Here is a 19,006-nt window from a genome sequence, read left to right on the forward strand (position 1 = left end):
TTATGATTCCAATCCATTCCTCTTTTGCTGTGGCTCAGCATTTAAATAACCTTTATCAGATTTGATGGTTTAGTCACAGACTTTCCCAAAAAGTGTTGTGCTTTACTTTCACAAATGTGGGAATGAAATTGAGTTAAAATGTACAAAACAGTAAAATTTATCTTGCCTGGCTGGGCAGCTCTCTGGGTGCTCAGCACCACTAAACCTCTGGTCCTAGAATCGCCCCTGGAGCAGAGGAAATCTGCGCTAGTCGCTAGGCTAATTTATACAATGTAAAATGCCATAGACTTGTGCTAATAACATTAGCATGTTGTATTTGTTTAGAAAACCTATTTAATTTTAAACAGTTGTTTTGTCGGTGAACTTTGTGAGCTGAAATGGAGCCAAATTTTGTAACGTTACCTTTGTTAAATGTTGCTGTTGTCCCTGGCTTCATATGAGTAGAGGAAAAGATCATTAGCCACTAGGCTAATTTATACAATGTAAAATGCCATAGGCTTGTACTAATAACATTAGCATGTTGTATTTGTGGGGAAAATGTGTCCAGATAAAGACAAGTGTTTGTCTGTGAATGCTGCGAGTTATAGTGAAGCCGATTGGTGTACTTGTGTTTGAAACTGTCTCTATTAAGCCATGTTTAATCAACTAAACTTTCCAGCGCTTCACAGAAACCTCAACCGCCGACACAGTACTGCACAAGTATAAATGCTCACAATGGCGTAGGCGACATGCATAGGCTATGGCGTAGGGTCTGCTGCACATCTATAAATCCCACTTAAGAGTGCATGTGAAGGTTTTGATTTCTCCTTTCCAGGTGATTTTTTCTTACCTTAACTTAGGAAATACTCAGTTGTCCTTGACATCTCACCTTAATCTTACCTTTGACCTCTTTCCTAACATTAACCTGTTTAGAAATGGGAATTAAACCAAGTCCTAGATTTTTTTGCTGATGCTAAATTTGCCTGTTTCTTATCCCTTATTTGTTAGTTGTTATTTTTTCCAATTACTTCACTCTTGTAATGTTTTTCTAACATCTGTATTTATAACTACAGTGGCTTTGCAGGCCTTTTGGTCCTGTCAGTCTCACGACAGCACTTACCTCCGCCATTCTTGCCACACAGATAAGGAAACCTCCAGACATTTCCCAGGCCGATGGCGTATCCCACACATGATAGCAGAAAGTCAAACTTTCCCTTCCAGCTTCCCCTGTCAGGCGGCTCTTCTTTGTTCTTCTTGTCATCTGCGGGGGGCGCCACATGATCCAGCTCCTCAAAGGGTACTGCTTGTTTGACCTCTGTTGGGGAGTTTAAGTCCACTGTACTCTGCCCAGTCTTCCCCATGGTGGGACCACTACAGACCAGTGGGGTCAGTAAGTCACTCGGTCCTCACGGCCTGTAATGGTGACGAATTAGAGTCTCTGTTCCTGTCCGGCTGAGCCTCACACGCTGAATTTGGTTCTTGGCTCGACAGATTGAGGACAATGTGTGGACACTGAATGTGTAAAAGAGCTGTGAAAAGAGGGAGAACTGTTTTTGCAAAGGCGTTATACCAATTATATATGGACAACAGTGTTATAGTAGAAGGGAATACTACTTCAATTTACTGATGTCGAGGCATTTTTATGGTCTTTTACAGCCCCTGTATTAACTTGGGCAACAATGTATAATTACACACATTAAAGATTATCTGATTAAAGGTGGTCTATGCCAACTCAAGCCACAAAAATAACACATAGCAAGCACCACTGGCCTGATATAAGTAGGTAGGTGGCACAATCCAGGTCATTCTGGAGAACACTAGACTGTGCATCTTAATCATTACTGACACACCTCCTACTTTCCTTTCTCTCCAGTCCACCACAGTAAAGTTCCTGGTGAGTCACCACTATACCAAAAGAAAGGAAAAACCATGATGAAAATACCCAGCCTAGTGGCCAGAGGAAAATTGTTGGCATTGTTAAGTTTCTGCAAACTACAAATATGTTACATTTACACATTTCATAGGCCTCATGTCACTGATTTTCCAGCTATGATTGTGGCTTGAAAAGCAGTTGTTTTTTACCTAGATATCGCTGTTTTTCCAGCTGGGATTGTGGCCTGAAATGTGGGGGGTTTTTTTTGCTAAGATAAAACTGCGTTTCCAGCTGCGATTGTGGCCTGAAAAGTGGTTGATTTTTTTACCAAGATATCACTGCTTTTCTAGCCGTGATTGTGGCCTGAAACATGGTCATTTTTTACCAAGATATCACAGCTTTTCTTGCCACAACTGTGGCCTGAAACATAGTTGTTTTTAAACAAGATATCACTGCTTTGCCAGCTGCGAATGTGGCTTGAAAAGCAGTTGTTTTTCACCATGATATCATTGCTTTTCTAGCCATGATTGTGGCCTGAAACATGGTTATTTTTACCATGATATCACCGCTTTTCTAGCCCTGAATGTGGCCGGAAACATGGTTGTTTTTTACCAAGATATTGCTGCTTTTCCAGCTGGGATTGTGGCCTCATGGGTGGTTGTTTTTACCAAGATATCACAGCTAGAAAAGGCCTCATGGGTGGTTGTTTTTACCAAGATATCACAGCTAGAAAAGCAGCAATATCTTGGCAAAAACCACTGTTTTTCTGGCCACAATCCCAGCTGGAAACACAGTGATTGTAGCCTGAAACTTGTGGGGAGCGTCACCTGAAAAGCGATTGTTTTTTACCGAGATATTGCTGCTTTTTGTGCTGAGATTGTGGCCTGAAAGCGATTGGTTTTTTTTACCAAGATATCACTGCTTTTCAAGCCAGGATTGAGGCCTGAAAAGCGTTTCTTTTTTCTTTTTTTGGGTTATCACTGCTTTTCCAGCCAAAACTGTGACCCCAAAACCAGGTATTTTGAGCCAAAACATGATCTTTATCTAACCATTACCATGTGGTTTTGTGCCTATACCTAACCACCTAACATTTTTCTTCTGGCAATTCAGTTAAAATACCACAAAGGTTCCACTATGTGCTGTCCACAAAAGCAGAATTCAAAGTTTATACTGCTCACACACGAGTGGGTGTTGTCTGCTGAGTCAAGTTTTATTAAAAGTTATTAAGCTGTTCATTGCCTATGGAATAATCCCTCATCTCATGTCTGGATGACATCACATGGTCAGCAAGTTCATTTGGAGGAAGCTGATCATGATTACAAATATTGATTGACCCAGAAATTGTCCTAATCACTACATGCCTTTGCTTGAGGACCGTTTGGTGATACATTTCCTGAAAGAACGAAGATCAAGGAAATTTCGCTGCTCATTTTCGCCCACAGATGAGCTGCGAAACAGCAGGATCCCGCTGAGCGTTTTCATTGTGTTACTCTCCTGCATACTTAATCATAAACCATGTTAGACTGATTCAAAAAGCCTGCTGTGCTTAATTTTATGTGTGTTTTTCTGCCTGACTCATTGTGCTCACTGTTTATTTCAAAGTACTCAAATGTATATTCATGTTTAATTGCAATTTCTCATGATTAAAAGCCTCTGCATCATTTAACAGATGCATCATTTATGCCTTATAAGCTTTGATGATGTTGATGAAAAGACGCATTGGCAAAGTACTGTATATACACAGTGGACACAGATGATTCAAAACACAAAGAAAGTGCAATGTATTGGAAAGTCTGATAAATTTGAAACAGTGACTGTGATGTTTACTATAATCAACATTGCTCAAAAATATTCCCTCCCGCTGTGGAATGAGTTAACGTCCCACACTGTGTTAAAAGTAATCAACTTCAATCGGGTGTAACTCTGTGAAAATGATCAAAAATGTACTTTCATATAGTTGTCTAGGTGAATCTGCTTCAAAAGCAAACCAATAATACCAAACACATCCCAGATTCCCTTTGAGGATGTCATCCATTTCAATTCAAAGTAAACCCTGCTGTTTTTTTGATAGTAGAGACTCATAAGATGCCATTTTTTATTATGCCTTTCAGTAGCAGAAAAGTTTTGTCTCTTTCAGCAATTACTTCCAACGAGTTCCCTACAGTTATTAAACTCATATTGATTAATATATTTATTTTCATGGTCTGCAGCAGTCTATTGACCCAAAAGCATTATTGTGAACCCTGCAATATGTGGACTCAGACAGCTTATTTTATGACAGACAGTTTTAAAGTAGAGGACGCAGGAGGGGGAATGAGATGAATCCTACCTCAGAGAAGTCCTCCGTCAGGTCATCAGCTTCAGTTCTCGACACCGGCACCACAAAAGTCCAGAAACTTAACATCCAAAGGCAAAAATATCATCTTTGAGTCAACCGTGAAAAGCTTCCAGGCCCAAGGGAAGCTGCGAAGTATCTGCAGCCCGAAAAGTCGTTTTTGATTTTGCAACTCTTTCCTGTATACTGTATATCGGAGGGCCTGTGGCTCTTCCTGCAGCTGCTATCGAGTGCTTGATAATAAAGTTCGACCTGTGTGTTTGCTTTGATTACTGCTCAGTTCTGACTGGTGAGGCCCCGAGGCCATGGGGGGATATGTCAATCGCCCAGCTCTGGTGGGGAACTCTAGCGGCGGCGGCAGCAGTGTGTGTTTGTGCTTTGTGTGTATGTGTCTGTTGCGATAGCTGGGGTCAGCTCTTGCCAGCGCCGTTACCATGGTATTTCCCAGCAGAGAAGGGCCTGATTAGTGAAAGAGCTCGTGGAGTTTTGGAAAATGAAACGAGCAATGGCTGCTGGCAGAGACCCTGGAAATGTATGACCACAAATGCGGTCATGCCAGTATCAGACTCTGCAATCAGCACATAAAGTGACCTAATATTCATCCTCAGTGTCCTCACTCAAGTAATTGGATGTGCAAATGATCCTAATTTCTCTTGAAACTTTAAATACAATCAATATTTTTGCATGTGTCTGGCAGTGATGGTTTATATATATGTATATATGACTGCACCAATGCCCTATTCCGCTCCATCTGGACGTGCATCTTCAGTCATATAGCAATCCCTTCTGCCAGGTTCTACAAACAGCGACCAAATGGACCATTGTTCCCAGCATGTGATGCTCACAAACACACACATATACACAGACACAGAGGAGGGAAATTAAAAGATTGTGATCCAGAGAGCCGGCTGCCATGTGCCACTCTACTATCTGAACTATCTGCCATGTTATGCCTCTGAAACGGCCACCTCATTTCAATAGACTCGCAATTAGGAGCCAAATAGTCCCAGCTGGTGCCTCTAAGCAAGACTTTGCTTATTTTGCTTAACTGCTGCTGAACAGTGGCCACTGTGGCCACAAATGGCACATTAAAATCTCAAGATTAAGCCAGTAGAGGAAACAACGAGGAGGAAACAGCAAATGAGGTATGGTGGGTTTCACTTATTATTATAAAACCACTGAAATGTTTACTGAATGCAATATTAAACAAGCAGAGACAAGTCATGAAGGCTGACTCAATAATCTCAATTACAAAGGAATATCTAGTGCTAAGTTTAGCATTAGCCACCATAGCATTTAGGTGTTATGGTCAGTTTGTCATTAGTCAGTTATTTTAGTCCATGTCATGTTTTGGCTTAAAATATCCAGTTTGGTCACAACAGACACAGCTAATACCCGGTTTGGTAGCAATGGAAATGCCTGGACATGTTCCAGCCTTTTGTTAAACAATACCTGGTACTGGTCATGATAAACACAGCTTGAAATGTCCCAACCTGACATTCAAAAATACCAGGTTTATTCGCAAAAAAACAAGACTAAAAATGTCCCGACCTCTTGTCAAATAAGCCTGGTGTGATCGCGATAAAAAACGTCAGAAATGACCCAATTTCTCAATACTTCTCACTACATGCACGACTAGAAATGTCCCAATCCTCATTAAAAAATTCCCAGCTCGGTTGTGACATACATGGATAGAAATGTCCCAACATCTCGTCAAAAAATACCCAGTTTGGTCACGACAAACACAACTGGAAATATCCTGTCCTGTCATTGAAAATACACAATTTTGTTGTTGTTGTTGTTGTTGTTGTTGTTTAGTGCCTAAATTGCATGTATTTTTAGAATTGGGACACTCAAATTAAATGGTGAAGGGTAAATAAATTCAGTATTCCATATATTAAATACAAAGTAATTTCAGACACATTCAATTTCACTTTATTACTTGTTGGGCTCTTTAGTCACTGGTTAATTTAGATGCTGTGAAACCATGCTCGTAATATAAATACAAGTGCACTTGTGTCCTTGCAGTGGATACAGCCACATTGTGTATTTTGTCTTTTTAATTACTCTGGTGACAGTAAAATAATGTCTTCATTAACAATAATGGAATTAGATATGAGGCCTGAACCTTTTTTGTGTCTCCTGGCAGGTAACTTAACGTCAATATCTGATCCAGATATTCTATCATCAGCCAATTAGAAAAACTAATGAACATTCCCACAATGCCCCTGGCTTCAATGTCCCCATTGCCCATTGCTGTGCCGGTGGGTGGGGGCGGTCGGTAGATACAGGGCTTCAGAAGTGAGAGATTTAATCATATTAGAGGCTTAATTACACCCGTAGCAAGCCACTCCTATCAAGAACAGATTCAGTGTGATCTCTGTTGAGGTTTATTGTCCATGTGGGCCCAAATGATGATAGCTGGCTGGATTGGAGTTGTCAAAGCTGGTTTTCATCAATCTGTTTACAGCGTCCCTGGATCAATGCAGCCTAATTATGATTCCAGGGCCTCCACAGCCCAGAATAATAGGGAGTGATTATGTAGGTGACAGAGGCAGAATGACAGAGAGACAGAATGTCATGAAGGAAAAGTTAAAGTTTGTCAGAGTTTTGAGGATTATGTCAGAATTTGATTGGTCATATTTCTTCCTTAGAAGATTTATGCCAAACCGAGGACTGAAAATGGAAAAAATAAAACAGAATAATGAAAAAGCCATGTGGAGGTAAGTTGGAAGAGAGACAAGAGAGGAAATATAGCGATATACAGCTACATTTTTACAGTGATTATCATGTTCTGTCCAAAGTCCTATTTAAGAGCATTAAATTCACGCATTAATGCTTGTTGGCTTTCCCAAAATATAGAATTTAAGATAGTCTTTGTCGCAGATTTAAGTCTCCCACAGGTTCCTTTAATGCTGAGCAGTTAAGGCGGCGAGACTGAATACAAATGTAGTGTGAAATAAAAGATAAACCAGGAGAAACAAACCCATAATGTTTTATTACACAAGTGCCTCACCCTGAGATAATGTGAAACCATTCTTATGACCACATATTTGGACATTTCGTTATAAACCTTGGCTGCTCCATTTAGGAGGTGTGCATTGATAGATGACCGAATGGATCTACCCAACACAGGTCCAGGGACCCAAAGTGTCAAGGGTCCCCGGCCTTTCAACTGCAAAATGTCAAATTAAGACATAACGAACAGAAAGACTCAAACTGACCACAAAGAGATACTGAAAGATACAAAATAACTATAAAAACAGGCAAAGCAACCACGGAGAAACAAAACAACTACAAAGAGACACAAACAACCACAGGGAGACATAAAATGACTATGAAGCAACATGAAACATCCAAAAAAAGACATTTTAGTCAGGAACACTTTAGTCAAAGAAAACTTTTCATTTGCAGTATTGTATTTGGCAGTATGGCTCTGTTCTGGGGCCTCTCTGCCTTTCCTTGGGCTTACATGGAAAACCTAAGCTGGAGAGAACACACGTCTCTGCCCTTCCACATGCAAATAAGGAAAGCCTGAGGCAGAGAGAGCACACCTCTCTGCCCTTCCACATGCAAATAAGGAAAGCCTGAGGCAGAGATAGCAAACCTCCCTGCCCTTCCATGCGCCTACATGGAAAGCCTAAGGCAGGGAGAGCAGCAGCAAAGACAAACAGAAATGACACTGATAAGTCAGACACAGCATGAAAAGGAGGAGCTGGGGTGGAGGCGGGTTGCAAAGTGGCTTGCAGAGGAAGCAGCAACAGTAGGCAGGCCAGAGCACTTTAACTGGTTGCATAGAAAGGAATCATGTGATCTATCAGCTGACTCCCTTCCATCAGTCAGCTGCTCCATCAGTTGATTGGGCTGTTTGAGATCAGCTGATGTAGCTGGGATGTGATCCGAGATTGACATTGTGTCCTGCTTGAACTAACGCTATGCTCAATTCAATTACTTCAAACACAAAATTACCTCAGTAAGACAATGCAACCCTAACATCCACAGGGAGACACAAAATGACAACAGTCTGCAAAAAGACACAAAACGACTACAAAGAGACACAAACTAACCAAAGAAAGACATTAAACCACTGCAAAATTCACAAAACAACCACAAAGAGACACAAAATAACTAAAGATCGAACAAAACAACCACAAAGAAAAGTAAAATGACTACAAATAGACACAAAACAACCACAAGGTCTCATAATCTGCCCCTGGAGGTGTGACGTGTTGTGTTATGGCTGCCGTACAATCCACTGTGATGTCTATTTTTCTTTACTTTGTTACAGGAACTTGGTATGGATACTTGAGATCTGCTGAGTCTGCATGCCCAGAGGTAAAGCAGCACCAGCCATTTGTATGCATGAGCTCTGGTGCTGTCACTGCGTAATGAGTGCCTGTAGCAACACCCAAACAACGTCTCAAAAAAAGCAGAGTAATGGCTCATAACGCCGTATTCAAAATAAATCAGGTGAGATGTTTTTTGAAGTTCTCGAAATTCTTTGGACCAGTGTTTATAATGACAAGTTTCTGTAGATTTATTGTATTTAACAAAACAGGTAAATCTCATATTCTACTTTTTGTCAACAATACAAAAATGGTGCACACTGAGGAATACTACATATTTGATTCATTTCCCTTGTTGCATTAGTTCGAGAGCTGCACTGCATTATGATATATATAATAAATGACTCAGCAATTCCAGATGTTTCGTTGCAAAAAAAAGCAGCAACAAAGTACAGAAACAAAAGAGAAAAACAAACCGTGGTCAGCATGTTCCAAAAAATGCTGAGTCATGGCTCAGATGTGACACACAGGGTAAATCATCTGTGCAACATTTCCATTTTAGTCTCTGAGGATTTTTTGCCAGCATGAGCCTGTGGATGGCAACGTCAGTAAGTTGATCGGTCCATCACTGAAGTATCTCAACAAGACAGTCTTGAGATTTTGTACATTTTATCTGTTTCAGAGACGATGTAATGACATTTTGACCCTGACTTTTCGTCTGAAGATAGATAGATAGATAAAGTTTACATGTAATATCTCAACATTTCCTTGATAGATTAACACACATTTGATCCAAAAATAATCCCTGTATTCTTCTCTAATGTCACAAACAGATGAAATGTTAGTTTGTCCATTGTACTTCAATGTATCCTCACAGAAGGGTTCATATGATGTCCTACGACAAAGCAGACACAGCAGTTCATAGGATATCCAACAAATTAGCACCCCACGAATGATGTTACTTTAAAGTAATATATAACGTATTTCTAGTTACAGTCATTTAAAAGTAATACGTAAATTTAAAATATTACTCTCTGTGTAAAGGAATAAGGTACTTATTACTCTACTTTTGCTTTATTTTCACCAAAATGACCTCAGAAGGACAAACAGGCATCTTAAATACATGAGGGTCATGTTGTTTCACAGCAGCTATTCAAAGCACAGAAGCTCCAGTTTATTACAGTTCATTTCAAATCCAGTGCTGCAGGTCTGACCTATTCATGCATTCACATACAGTGGTTACAACTTTGTATTAAAATGGAATAAATGATAAGGAATGATTGAATAGCCCAGACATTTTTAAATAAATGAATGGCCTTGGACACAGGGAGGGTCAGGCAGAGGATCAAAGTCTAATAATTATGAGACATAAATAAATATTTGTGGGCCTGTGACATGAAATAAAATAAACAAATGTTGAGGTTTACAAAACAAATGGATTGGGGTGCAAGTCAGTTACTATGACGAGCGCGAATTGATACACCAGAGCTGGAAGAACAACCTGCTGGTTCCGGATGGGTCAGCTACAGCTAGAAATGGGCACAACTTTGACATTTCGCAGTACCCTGATGTACCAGTCTGATGTCAAGCTACCCTAAGGGTGCTTTCAAACCTGACCTGTTTGGTTCGGTTCAATCAAACTCAAGTTCATTTGCCCCCTAAGTGCAGTTCGTTTGGGCAGGTGTGAACACAGCAGTCGCACTCCAGTGCACACCAAACAACCAGACTGAGACCTTCTTGAAGAGGTGGTCTCAGTCTGGTTACAAATGAACTCTGGTGTGGTTCGTTTGTGGTGAGAACGTGTTCTGACCTGGATCTCAACCAACTGCAGTCACATGACACATTGTTTGGGTTAAACATGAGCATGTTACAGTCCTGGAGGATTATTAATGTGCACCTCCTCCTGTACTGCCTTAATATGCACATTCAGCACATCCAGTGCATCAAAACATTGTTTTCTAGTTGGAGCCGCGCCTCGTTTTCAAACTGTATGGTTTGACTAAAATGAACAATGACAGCAATATAGTCCACGATGAGCAGCGCTAAAATCAACCTGCGTAGTTGTCCCTCCATTGTGACATTAGAAAGTGTCACATTTATCTTGCAAGTGTACTCTTCTTCAACGTTTGCTTTACTTCCTGGATTTTTCCCGCATGGAAATTCTGACCAATCAAGAGCAGCTTTCTCACACAAGGCATTTGATCTGGTCCGCTTGTAAATGCTGCCGTGAGAACATGAACCAACTCCAACTTTGTGACAAAATTAGTCCCTGATTCAGACCAAAGCAAGCTATCAGACTGGAACCAACAAAGAAAGAACTCAGACGCAGGACTCAAATAAAACGGAGGTTGGAGCGAAAATAATCAGTCCAAAAACACTAACAAAAGGTACCCAAAGGCAGTAGCAGGGTCAAAAATGCAAAAATCTGGTCTAATCCAAAGGAAATAGTGGGGAAAATGGCTGGAACACACACTCAAACAACTGAGAGCGAACTGGCAACAGACAACCGGCAGCACAAGGACTAAATACACAAGGAAGGAGGGGTAATGAGGGACAGGTGAGACCAGTCAGGGCGGGGCAGGTAATCACACGGGAGGGAAACACAGGGGCAGGAAGTAAAGTACCTGAAACGAGAGACAAGGGTGAGAATCAAAATAAAACAGGAAATACTGACCAAAACTGAAAACAAGTAAAACATGACCTTAATGGGGACCTCAGGGTGTAACACAAGCAAACTCTAGGTCTGAAAGCACCCTTAGACTTGTTCACAGAGGAATACAGCCACAGTTAATTTGGTAACCATTGCAGAAATGAGACAATCCATACACACTGAGACTCATTTTGGCAAATGGAAAGTGCAAGTAGTCAATACATAATAAAAGTAGTAGATTTGAATTCTTTTGAATCCAGTTTATTAATGTGAAAAAACAACCTTAATAACAGACATGGGAGAAAAGGAACTGCTGCCTTTGAGGCCTCCTCGCGAGCTGCCTTTAATTCACAGCAGTGTGTCGTGGTCTGTGAATCGATGCGGGGGTTATTATAAAGCGAGGAACACCCAGAGGCGATTGGCATGCGTAGATAGGAGGCTAATATTACCAACATTTTCATCCTGTAATGCGGCAGGACGATGCATGCCGCATAAATTTCCACAGGTTAAGGACAAACGCGGGGTGAGGTGCACATCAGAGAGAGCATGACTGTGTTAATGAGAGAGAAAGAGTGAGAAGATGAAAGATGATGATGGAGGCAGGGGGCAGATAACTCTCTGCAAAGAATGAGGAAAAAGGTATAGATACGAGTCGGGAGGCAGAGTGAAAAGATAGTGAGATAAAAATGGGAAAAGTTGATATGTCGCAGTAGAGGCTGGGCAGATAAGAGGGGAATGAGATGAAAAGATACAAAGAAACTGAAAAATGACGCAGAGGAAGATTGTTCCATTGCCGGAGATAGAATAAAAAACTGAAGGAGATAAAAGAAGCGACAGAGGGCATTGAAATGTCTTCATCTACAGTTTGCCTGATGCATGAGTCCAGTAGAGTTTCATTGGCATCACTGCAGAGTGTGCTATTTCTCCCCAGAGATCTATCAACCACCTCATTCTCTGTTTCATTCTGCTCTCCTTCCATTACCCCTGAGTCACGTTTTATCATCCCAAGTGTCTCAAATCCTTGTGACCTACCCAAAGCCATTGTCCTTAATATGCCCCACAATAAATTACATCAAGACGTTATCACTATAAAAGCCCTAAAGACGCAATCAAGCATAAACACAATCTACGTTACGAGGAACTTTTTGCAATCTGTTACTGTGATGCATTCAGTGTTGCCTTCATCTCAGTGATTTCGATCAGACGGTCAACCGAGAGAGATAAGGTCAGACATTTTTCCCTTCCTCACCTCTCGCCCTCGGTGCAGCAAACAATCTAAAGCTTCATTAAACACTGATGAAGATGTACGACAGGGGCTGATCGCCATAAATGCAACACAGAGTGATGCATGTCCTGCAGACAATGTCAGTCACTGCCATGTATTCAGAAGGAAATGATCCAGACAAAAAGTGGGCCTCCATCTACCACTCTTTATGCACAAGTTTGAAAAAAGTTGAAATATTGCAAAATATTTCAAAGTTGGTGTTGGTGGAAAAGTTGGTGTATCGATAAACAGTCCAACTGGCAGACTGATTGTTACATTTGTACATTTCATATGCAGTGGATATGTTGAAATTTTACGTTTCTTTTAACATTATGACAACGCTTCGGTTAGCATGTGGTTAAGTCTAGGCACAAAAACAAATTGGTTAGGAAAACATCATGTTCTGGCTTAAAATACTGGTTTGGTTGCTAAAAACATGGCTGGATTTGTTCTAAACTCTAGTTAAAAACACTCACTTTTGGCGTGACAAACACAGTTGGAAGTGTCCCAACATACATGGTTAAAAGAATTTAGAGATCTAGTTTGGTAGCGATTTACACAACTTGGCATGTCCCGAAGTTTCGTTTGAAAAAAATAATAAAAAAATCTGGTTTGGACGCTACAAACACCTCTGGACGTGTCCCAAACCTATGTATTAAACTCATTAAAAAATACCACCTCTTGATGCAACAAACCCATCTGTCCTAAAGTTTCATAGAAAAAATACCCACTTTTGTTGCTACAAACGCAGCTCGACATGTCCTGGACTCTCGTAAAAAAGGACCTGCTTTGGTCACTACAAACAAAGTTAAACATGTCCCAAACGCTGGTTAAAATATCCCCACTTTTGTTGCTACAAATACAGCTGGGTATGTCCTAAAGTTTCATTAGAAAATACCTGCTTTTCTTGCTACAAACACAGCTGGACATGTCCTGGACTCTCGTAGAAAAAAGGACCTGTTTTGGTCACTACAAATTAAGCTGAACATGTCCCAAACTCTGGTTAAAAAAAACAACTCACTTTGGTTCCTACAAACACGGCCGGACATGTCCACCCACTTTTAGTCACTTAAAAAAAAAAACGCCTGGAAATGTCCCCACCTGTCGTTATAAAACGCCTGCTTTTGTTGCTACAAACTCAGCTAGACATGTCCAGGACTCTTGTAAAAAAGGACCTGCTTTGGTCATTGCAAATGAATTTATACATGTCCTAAACTCTTGTTTAAAAAAGTACTTTTGTCGCTACAAACACAGCTGGACGTGTCCAGAACACTCATTTAAAAAACACCCACTTTTAGTCGCTACAAAAATGGCTGGAAATTTCCCAAACTCCCAAAAAATTTTGTCGTAAAACAAATACCAGAAGGACATGTCCTGGACTGTCGTTAAAAAGAACCTGCTGGCTGCTACAAACAAGGATGGACATAACCAGAATTCTCACTAAAAAAAACACACCCACTGTTGGTGCTACAAACACAGCTGGAAATGTCCTGACCTCCAGATAAAAAAAAATAAAAAAAAGATCTAATTTCGTCACTACAAACATGGCAGGACACAGGAAAATTTGTTTAGTCACTATAAACACAACTGGTAATGTCCCAAACGCTTGTTGAAAAACAACCAATTTTCTCGACACAAACATGGCTGGACATATCCTGAGCTCTTGTAGAAAAATACCCTGTTGTTCAAACACAGCTGGACATGTCCCGAATTGTCATTAAAATATACCAACTTTTGTCGCTACAAAAATGGCTGGAAATGTCCCGACCTCTTCTTAAAACAAGATCCAATTCGGTTGCAACAAACATGGCAGGACATGTCCCAAACGCTTGTTTAAAAATGATCCGTTTAGTCACTATATTACCACAGCTGGTAATGTCCCAAACCTTTGTTGAAAAATACCCACTTTTGTCACCACAAACACAGCAGGTATGTCCTGAACTGTCGTTAAAAAGTATCCCCTGGACTTGATGGACGGGATTTCCATCATGTTTTCCACGTCATTTTCCATTGTTTGAGTTTTGACTGGCACTCCTTTAATTCTATCATCTCATTTTGCCATTTTAATGACGCCAAGCTGGAGAACAAGGACCACCAATTGTCACCCAACTTCTGATATTCACAAAACAGTAGTGGATGGACAAGCACATTCATTTGCATTTTCTTTTGTAGATTTTCTTGTGAAAATTCATGTGAATTTTGATGGAAATTTAGAACACTGTTGATGGAAAATTACTTCATCGTTTTCTCTGATACAGATAACTGCTCATAAACTGTTTTGAGGTGGTTTACGTGAAAAATTTGGGGGAGAGTACAAAAATGTCTGCACATTAATTTAGGTGATTTTCCTTTTCTATGTTGGCTTCCTTCTTCCATGTATTTATCAGCACTGGAGCTAGTCAAAGTGTTGTCACAACCAGATTCAAGGTTGTCTAAAAAGTGTGTTATTGATTGAAAAGAAAAAGAAAAAATAACTTGAACAAAGCAAATGAAACCAAACCAAGCATGCGCCTGCAGCCAGTTTATATGGAGTAGTGAGGCAGAGTGAGTCCAGGTGAGCTGGATCTGAGGGTAATCAGGCAGATTCAGCTCACCTGGAGAGGCTGGGGAAACCTGTAGACTGCAAGGCATGGTGGTGATACAACATAATACAAGCAAATACACTAGGCAACTGAAAACAGAGTATACTTTCAGGGTATATACACTTATAACTTGGGGTTTCCCAGTTACTAGCTCCCATTTACACTCTCTAATCTTTCTTTGCTTAGTAGAAGAAAGGTCTCTATTCTTGAAAGATCATCGTATTTTTTTTACAAACCCATTTCTCATATGTTCGTTTAGTCTCCAGCAGAGTTGGCATCGCTCCTGTTTCTTTCTCTTTCCTTTTTATGAGACAAAATGAGAGATGGGAATATAAAGACACAGTATCATTTGGGTAAGATCCCAGCTCATTAATGGAGCGGGCCAACGGTGCAGCAGCATTAACTCAATGGGATATCCCAGCATGGTCGGATTAGCCAGGTGATTTCAGCCCAAACATCCTGAGTGTTTGACAAACTGCAGATGTTTTTAAAGCAGATCTGTAATTCACACTTTTTATGTTGTAGTTTTGTTTTTTCATGTTTTTCAAATCTCAGATATTAGTGGGTATTTTAAGGGGGAACAATTAAAAACATTCCCTTTGTGGCTTCGGAGGGAGCTTCATTATGTCTGAGAAAGTCACACTGATGACGTCATAGTGATGTCATCAGCGATTTGGTTTAAGACTTGCCTGAGTTACAAGCTTAAAGTATGGAGCTTGAAGAAATAAGTGAGATAGGGTGAGGAGTTCGTACATCCGGAGGGAGCTCGGAGTAGAGCCGCTGCTCCTTCGCATTGAAAGGGGTCAGTTGAGGTGGTTTGCGTATCTGATCAGGATGCCTTCTTGTTACCTCCTGTTAGAAGTGCTCCAGGTACATCCAGCTGGTAGGAGGCCCCGGACCCAGAACATCCTGGAAAGCGTTGCTGGGGAGAGGGACGTCTGGAGAGGTCTGCTCAGTCTGCTTGCCCTGCAACCCAACCTCGGATAAGCAGTCGAAAGTGCGATGGAAGACGCCAGGGAAGGCCTAACGAAACACACTGTCACGTTGCAGTATGGGAAATGTAGTATATGTTATATTGTCGGATACTAACAATCCGAGCATATCTGTGTGAAAAAAAATCACTTTTAGTGGACATATTTTGAGGTTGTTTGACGCTGTCTGAGTGCCCTATTATTTAATATAGCGCGCGCTCACGGGCTGCAGGCAGGTCAGCCCTAGCTTCGTGCTGGAGAAATGTCAAATATTGAACATCCTATCACTCATTTAGACAAAAGTAGATCAGAAAATAGGGCCCAGGTTGAAAAACACATTAGTTCCCTTTTAAAAAAAAAAAAATTATTCCTACCAAACCACACCTGCCAATCGTATCACTGCACTAATATAAAGGAAGCGCACAATTACACATGGACAAGAGACTTGTGCTTCTGACAGCGCAAGATGTCAACATTAATGAGGTTTTTTTGGAGGTAATGAGGTAACTGCAACGTTCACTAGCTCAGTAGTGCTAGGTTATAGTTGGCTGGTGTAGTTCAGTAGAAACGTGTAAACAAATTAGGCAACTGTAACCATGTTTTCCACATCATTTTCCATTGTCATCTCATGCCATTTTAATGACACCCTGCAGTAGAATAAGGACCACCGACTCTCATTGGTAAATATCATTTTTCATTTTCTTTTGCAGATTTTCTTGTAATTCTGATTCACATGAATTTAGAGGGGAATTTGGGAAACTGTAAATAGAAAATTGCTTAACCATTTTTTCTCATTAAAATAGTTGCTCAACAGCTGTTTTGAGGTGGTTTGTTCAGTCGGACATGTTTGTTGAACAACAGACAAATATCGAGGGGAGATTACAAAGATGACACATTCATTTCGTCTGCTTTTCCTACCTCCATGTGTTCATCTACACTGGAACTAGTCAAAGTGTTGTCACAGACAGACTCAAGGTTGTCTAAAGGGTTTGATAATTTACTGATTGAAAAGAAAAAGAAAAAATAACCGAACCAAGCGACCGTGTGCAGCCAGCTGAGCCAGAGTGAGTCCAGGTGAGCTGAATCTCCCTGATTACCCTCCAAGCTCCTGCAGGGAGAGGCTGGGGAACCTGTTGATTGCAAGACACAGTGGTGATTTAAAATAATAATTAAAAAAAAGCACGAGTCTCTTGTCCATGCGTAGATGCACGCTTCATTCTGTTCGGTGATACGACTGGCAGGTGTTGTTTAGTAGAAAGAAAATAGTTCCTACATGAAACAAAACATTTTGAGTAGTGCGGTCATGATTTCTGGAAAGACACATTTTTTTCATATGTATTTTTTGGCGCTTTGAGCACCACAAGCCGAGTGCCATTTAGTTACATTATACTGGAGAGAAGGCAGACATCTCTACGGCCGATATCTCCAACACTCGGCAACTCACACCAAAACAATCTAGCCTGATGAATAGCACTACAGGTAAGAGGAAAAATATGTGCTTTTGATTTTGGGGTGAACTGTCCCTTTAATGTAGTAAAAATCTACGTTATTTATTTGGCACTTTTTTGACCCTTCACAAAAAAAAGAATGACCTCGTTATAATGTCTGTTTCCATGACAGCTGATAACGTCCCACTGGCCTTATTTTGCTCACTGTTCTGTATCTCTATGTACTGTACATATCAATTGCTGGTTCCCATGCCAGTGGTTTGGGTTTTCCATTACAGTAATTCTGTCTCTCTGCTGCAGCTGGTTATGTAAAGGCTCATGGGTTGATGCTCTAATTATAAATACTGGAAATGTTGCACCACTTGTGAACCTATAGCTCTACATCCACCCTCGGGCAACCTGCTGCGTCTAATTTAAACCCACAGCCATCAATGTACAAAATGGAGGCATGACCTTTCATATTCCTGACGCTGTTTTCTGTCACTTGAGCGACATCTGATCGCTTTAAGTTGTTTCTTTTTATTGTCTTTTAAAGATAACCAAGTCAGTGTTAACGCAGACTTCACCCAGTGTTGAGTTTCTTAGCGTCCTGGGCCGTCCTTTACCACGACTAGGGGTCATGCCCTGTTGTCGGGGGTGGAGCGGAGGCAGTCGGGGGGTTAGGAGAGGTTGGAAGCAACTGGCCGGAATTGTGTGTTAATTGAATGCCGGTTTAGATCACACACATGACTGAACATGGCATTATGATGGAGCGAGTTCATGTTAACCAATCACACGTATCCTGTGATATCGCACATACACACAGCAGAGTTGTTGCTTTCATAATGTATGACAAGAAGATGGTAACGGGACACACAGACATGTGGAGTATTTTTGTTTTCTGGGTACAAAGCATGAGATTCGTCCACTGAATGGAGAGGCTGATCGAACTTGTATTGAATGTTTATCCTGACTGGTCAGAAACCAGTCTGGGTCAACCAGACNAAGATGGTAACGGGACACACAGACATGTGGAGTATTTTTGTTTTCTGGGTACAAAGCATGAGATTCGTCCACTGAAAGAGGCTGATCGAACTTGTATTGAATGTTTATCCTGACTGGTCAGAAACCAGTCTGGACTGAGTCAACCAGACACACAGCACATGGATATTTAACATACAGATACTTTTAATGAGATTCATGAGGTTTGTCACCATTGTCTGCAGGTATCAACACGTGTAATGAATTGAAGATAATGTGCACAACAAAAATCTGTTCCATTTGGCATATCAATAAAAAAAAGCACAACAATAATCTCATTGACAAAAGAAGTAAATTGTGCATTGTACAAACATTTAATATGCATGATAGCACCATTGCATTAACATAAAAAATTCAGCAAGGCATATTCAAATTTAGCCTCAACATTAACATTGTAGGATGTCACAGTTTGTCTGCATTATACATTTGATCACACAGCTACTCGATGAATGTTTTAAAGGGGGAATCCATTGTTGTAGGGGAGAGCGGGGTCAGTTGGGACATTTTTGTATCAACATGAAATAACCTTCCATTACTTGCAGACTACTTAAACAGTAATGGAAATAATTTAGCCCCTGAACAGACTCTTTTACTGTTA

General features: G+C 40.7%; 2 protein-coding genes across 4 annotated transcripts in view; both read right to left on the reverse strand.

The window, feature by feature from the left end:
- slc6a1l (solute carrier family 6 member 1, like) overlaps positions 1-1,340 on the reverse strand; it is a 23,527-nt gene extending 22,187 nt beyond the window's left edge. For both annotated transcript variants that reach the window (XM_050035786.1, XM_050035785.1), the window contains exon 1: positions 1,100-1,340. In XM_050035786.1, the coding sequence (XP_049891743.1) occupies positions 1,100-1,340 (241 nt within the window). The remainder of the gene's footprint in view (positions 1-1,099) is intronic.
- Positions 1,341-1,385: 45 nt separating this feature from the next.
- The window catches only part of LOC126384645 (sodium- and chloride-dependent betaine transporter-like), a 65,155-nt gene continuing 47,534 nt past the window's right edge, over positions 1,386-19,006 (reverse strand). Inside the window, exon 15 of one of the 2 annotated variants that reach the window (XM_050035784.1) lies at positions 1,386-1,508. In XM_050035784.1, the coding sequence (XP_049891741.1) occupies positions 1,386-1,508 (123 nt within the window). Of the gene's footprint in view, positions 1,509-16,905; positions 17,071-19,006 lie in introns of those variants that run through there. The other variant, XM_050035783.1, reaches the window with a different exon arrangement.

Source organism: Epinephelus moara, chromosome 23 (genome assembly GCF_006386435.1).
Source record: "Epinephelus moara isolate mb chromosome 23, YSFRI_EMoa_1.0, whole genome shotgun sequence".
NCBI classification, from domain to species: domain Eukaryota; kingdom Metazoa; phylum Chordata; class Actinopteri; order Perciformes; family Serranidae; genus Epinephelus; species Epinephelus moara.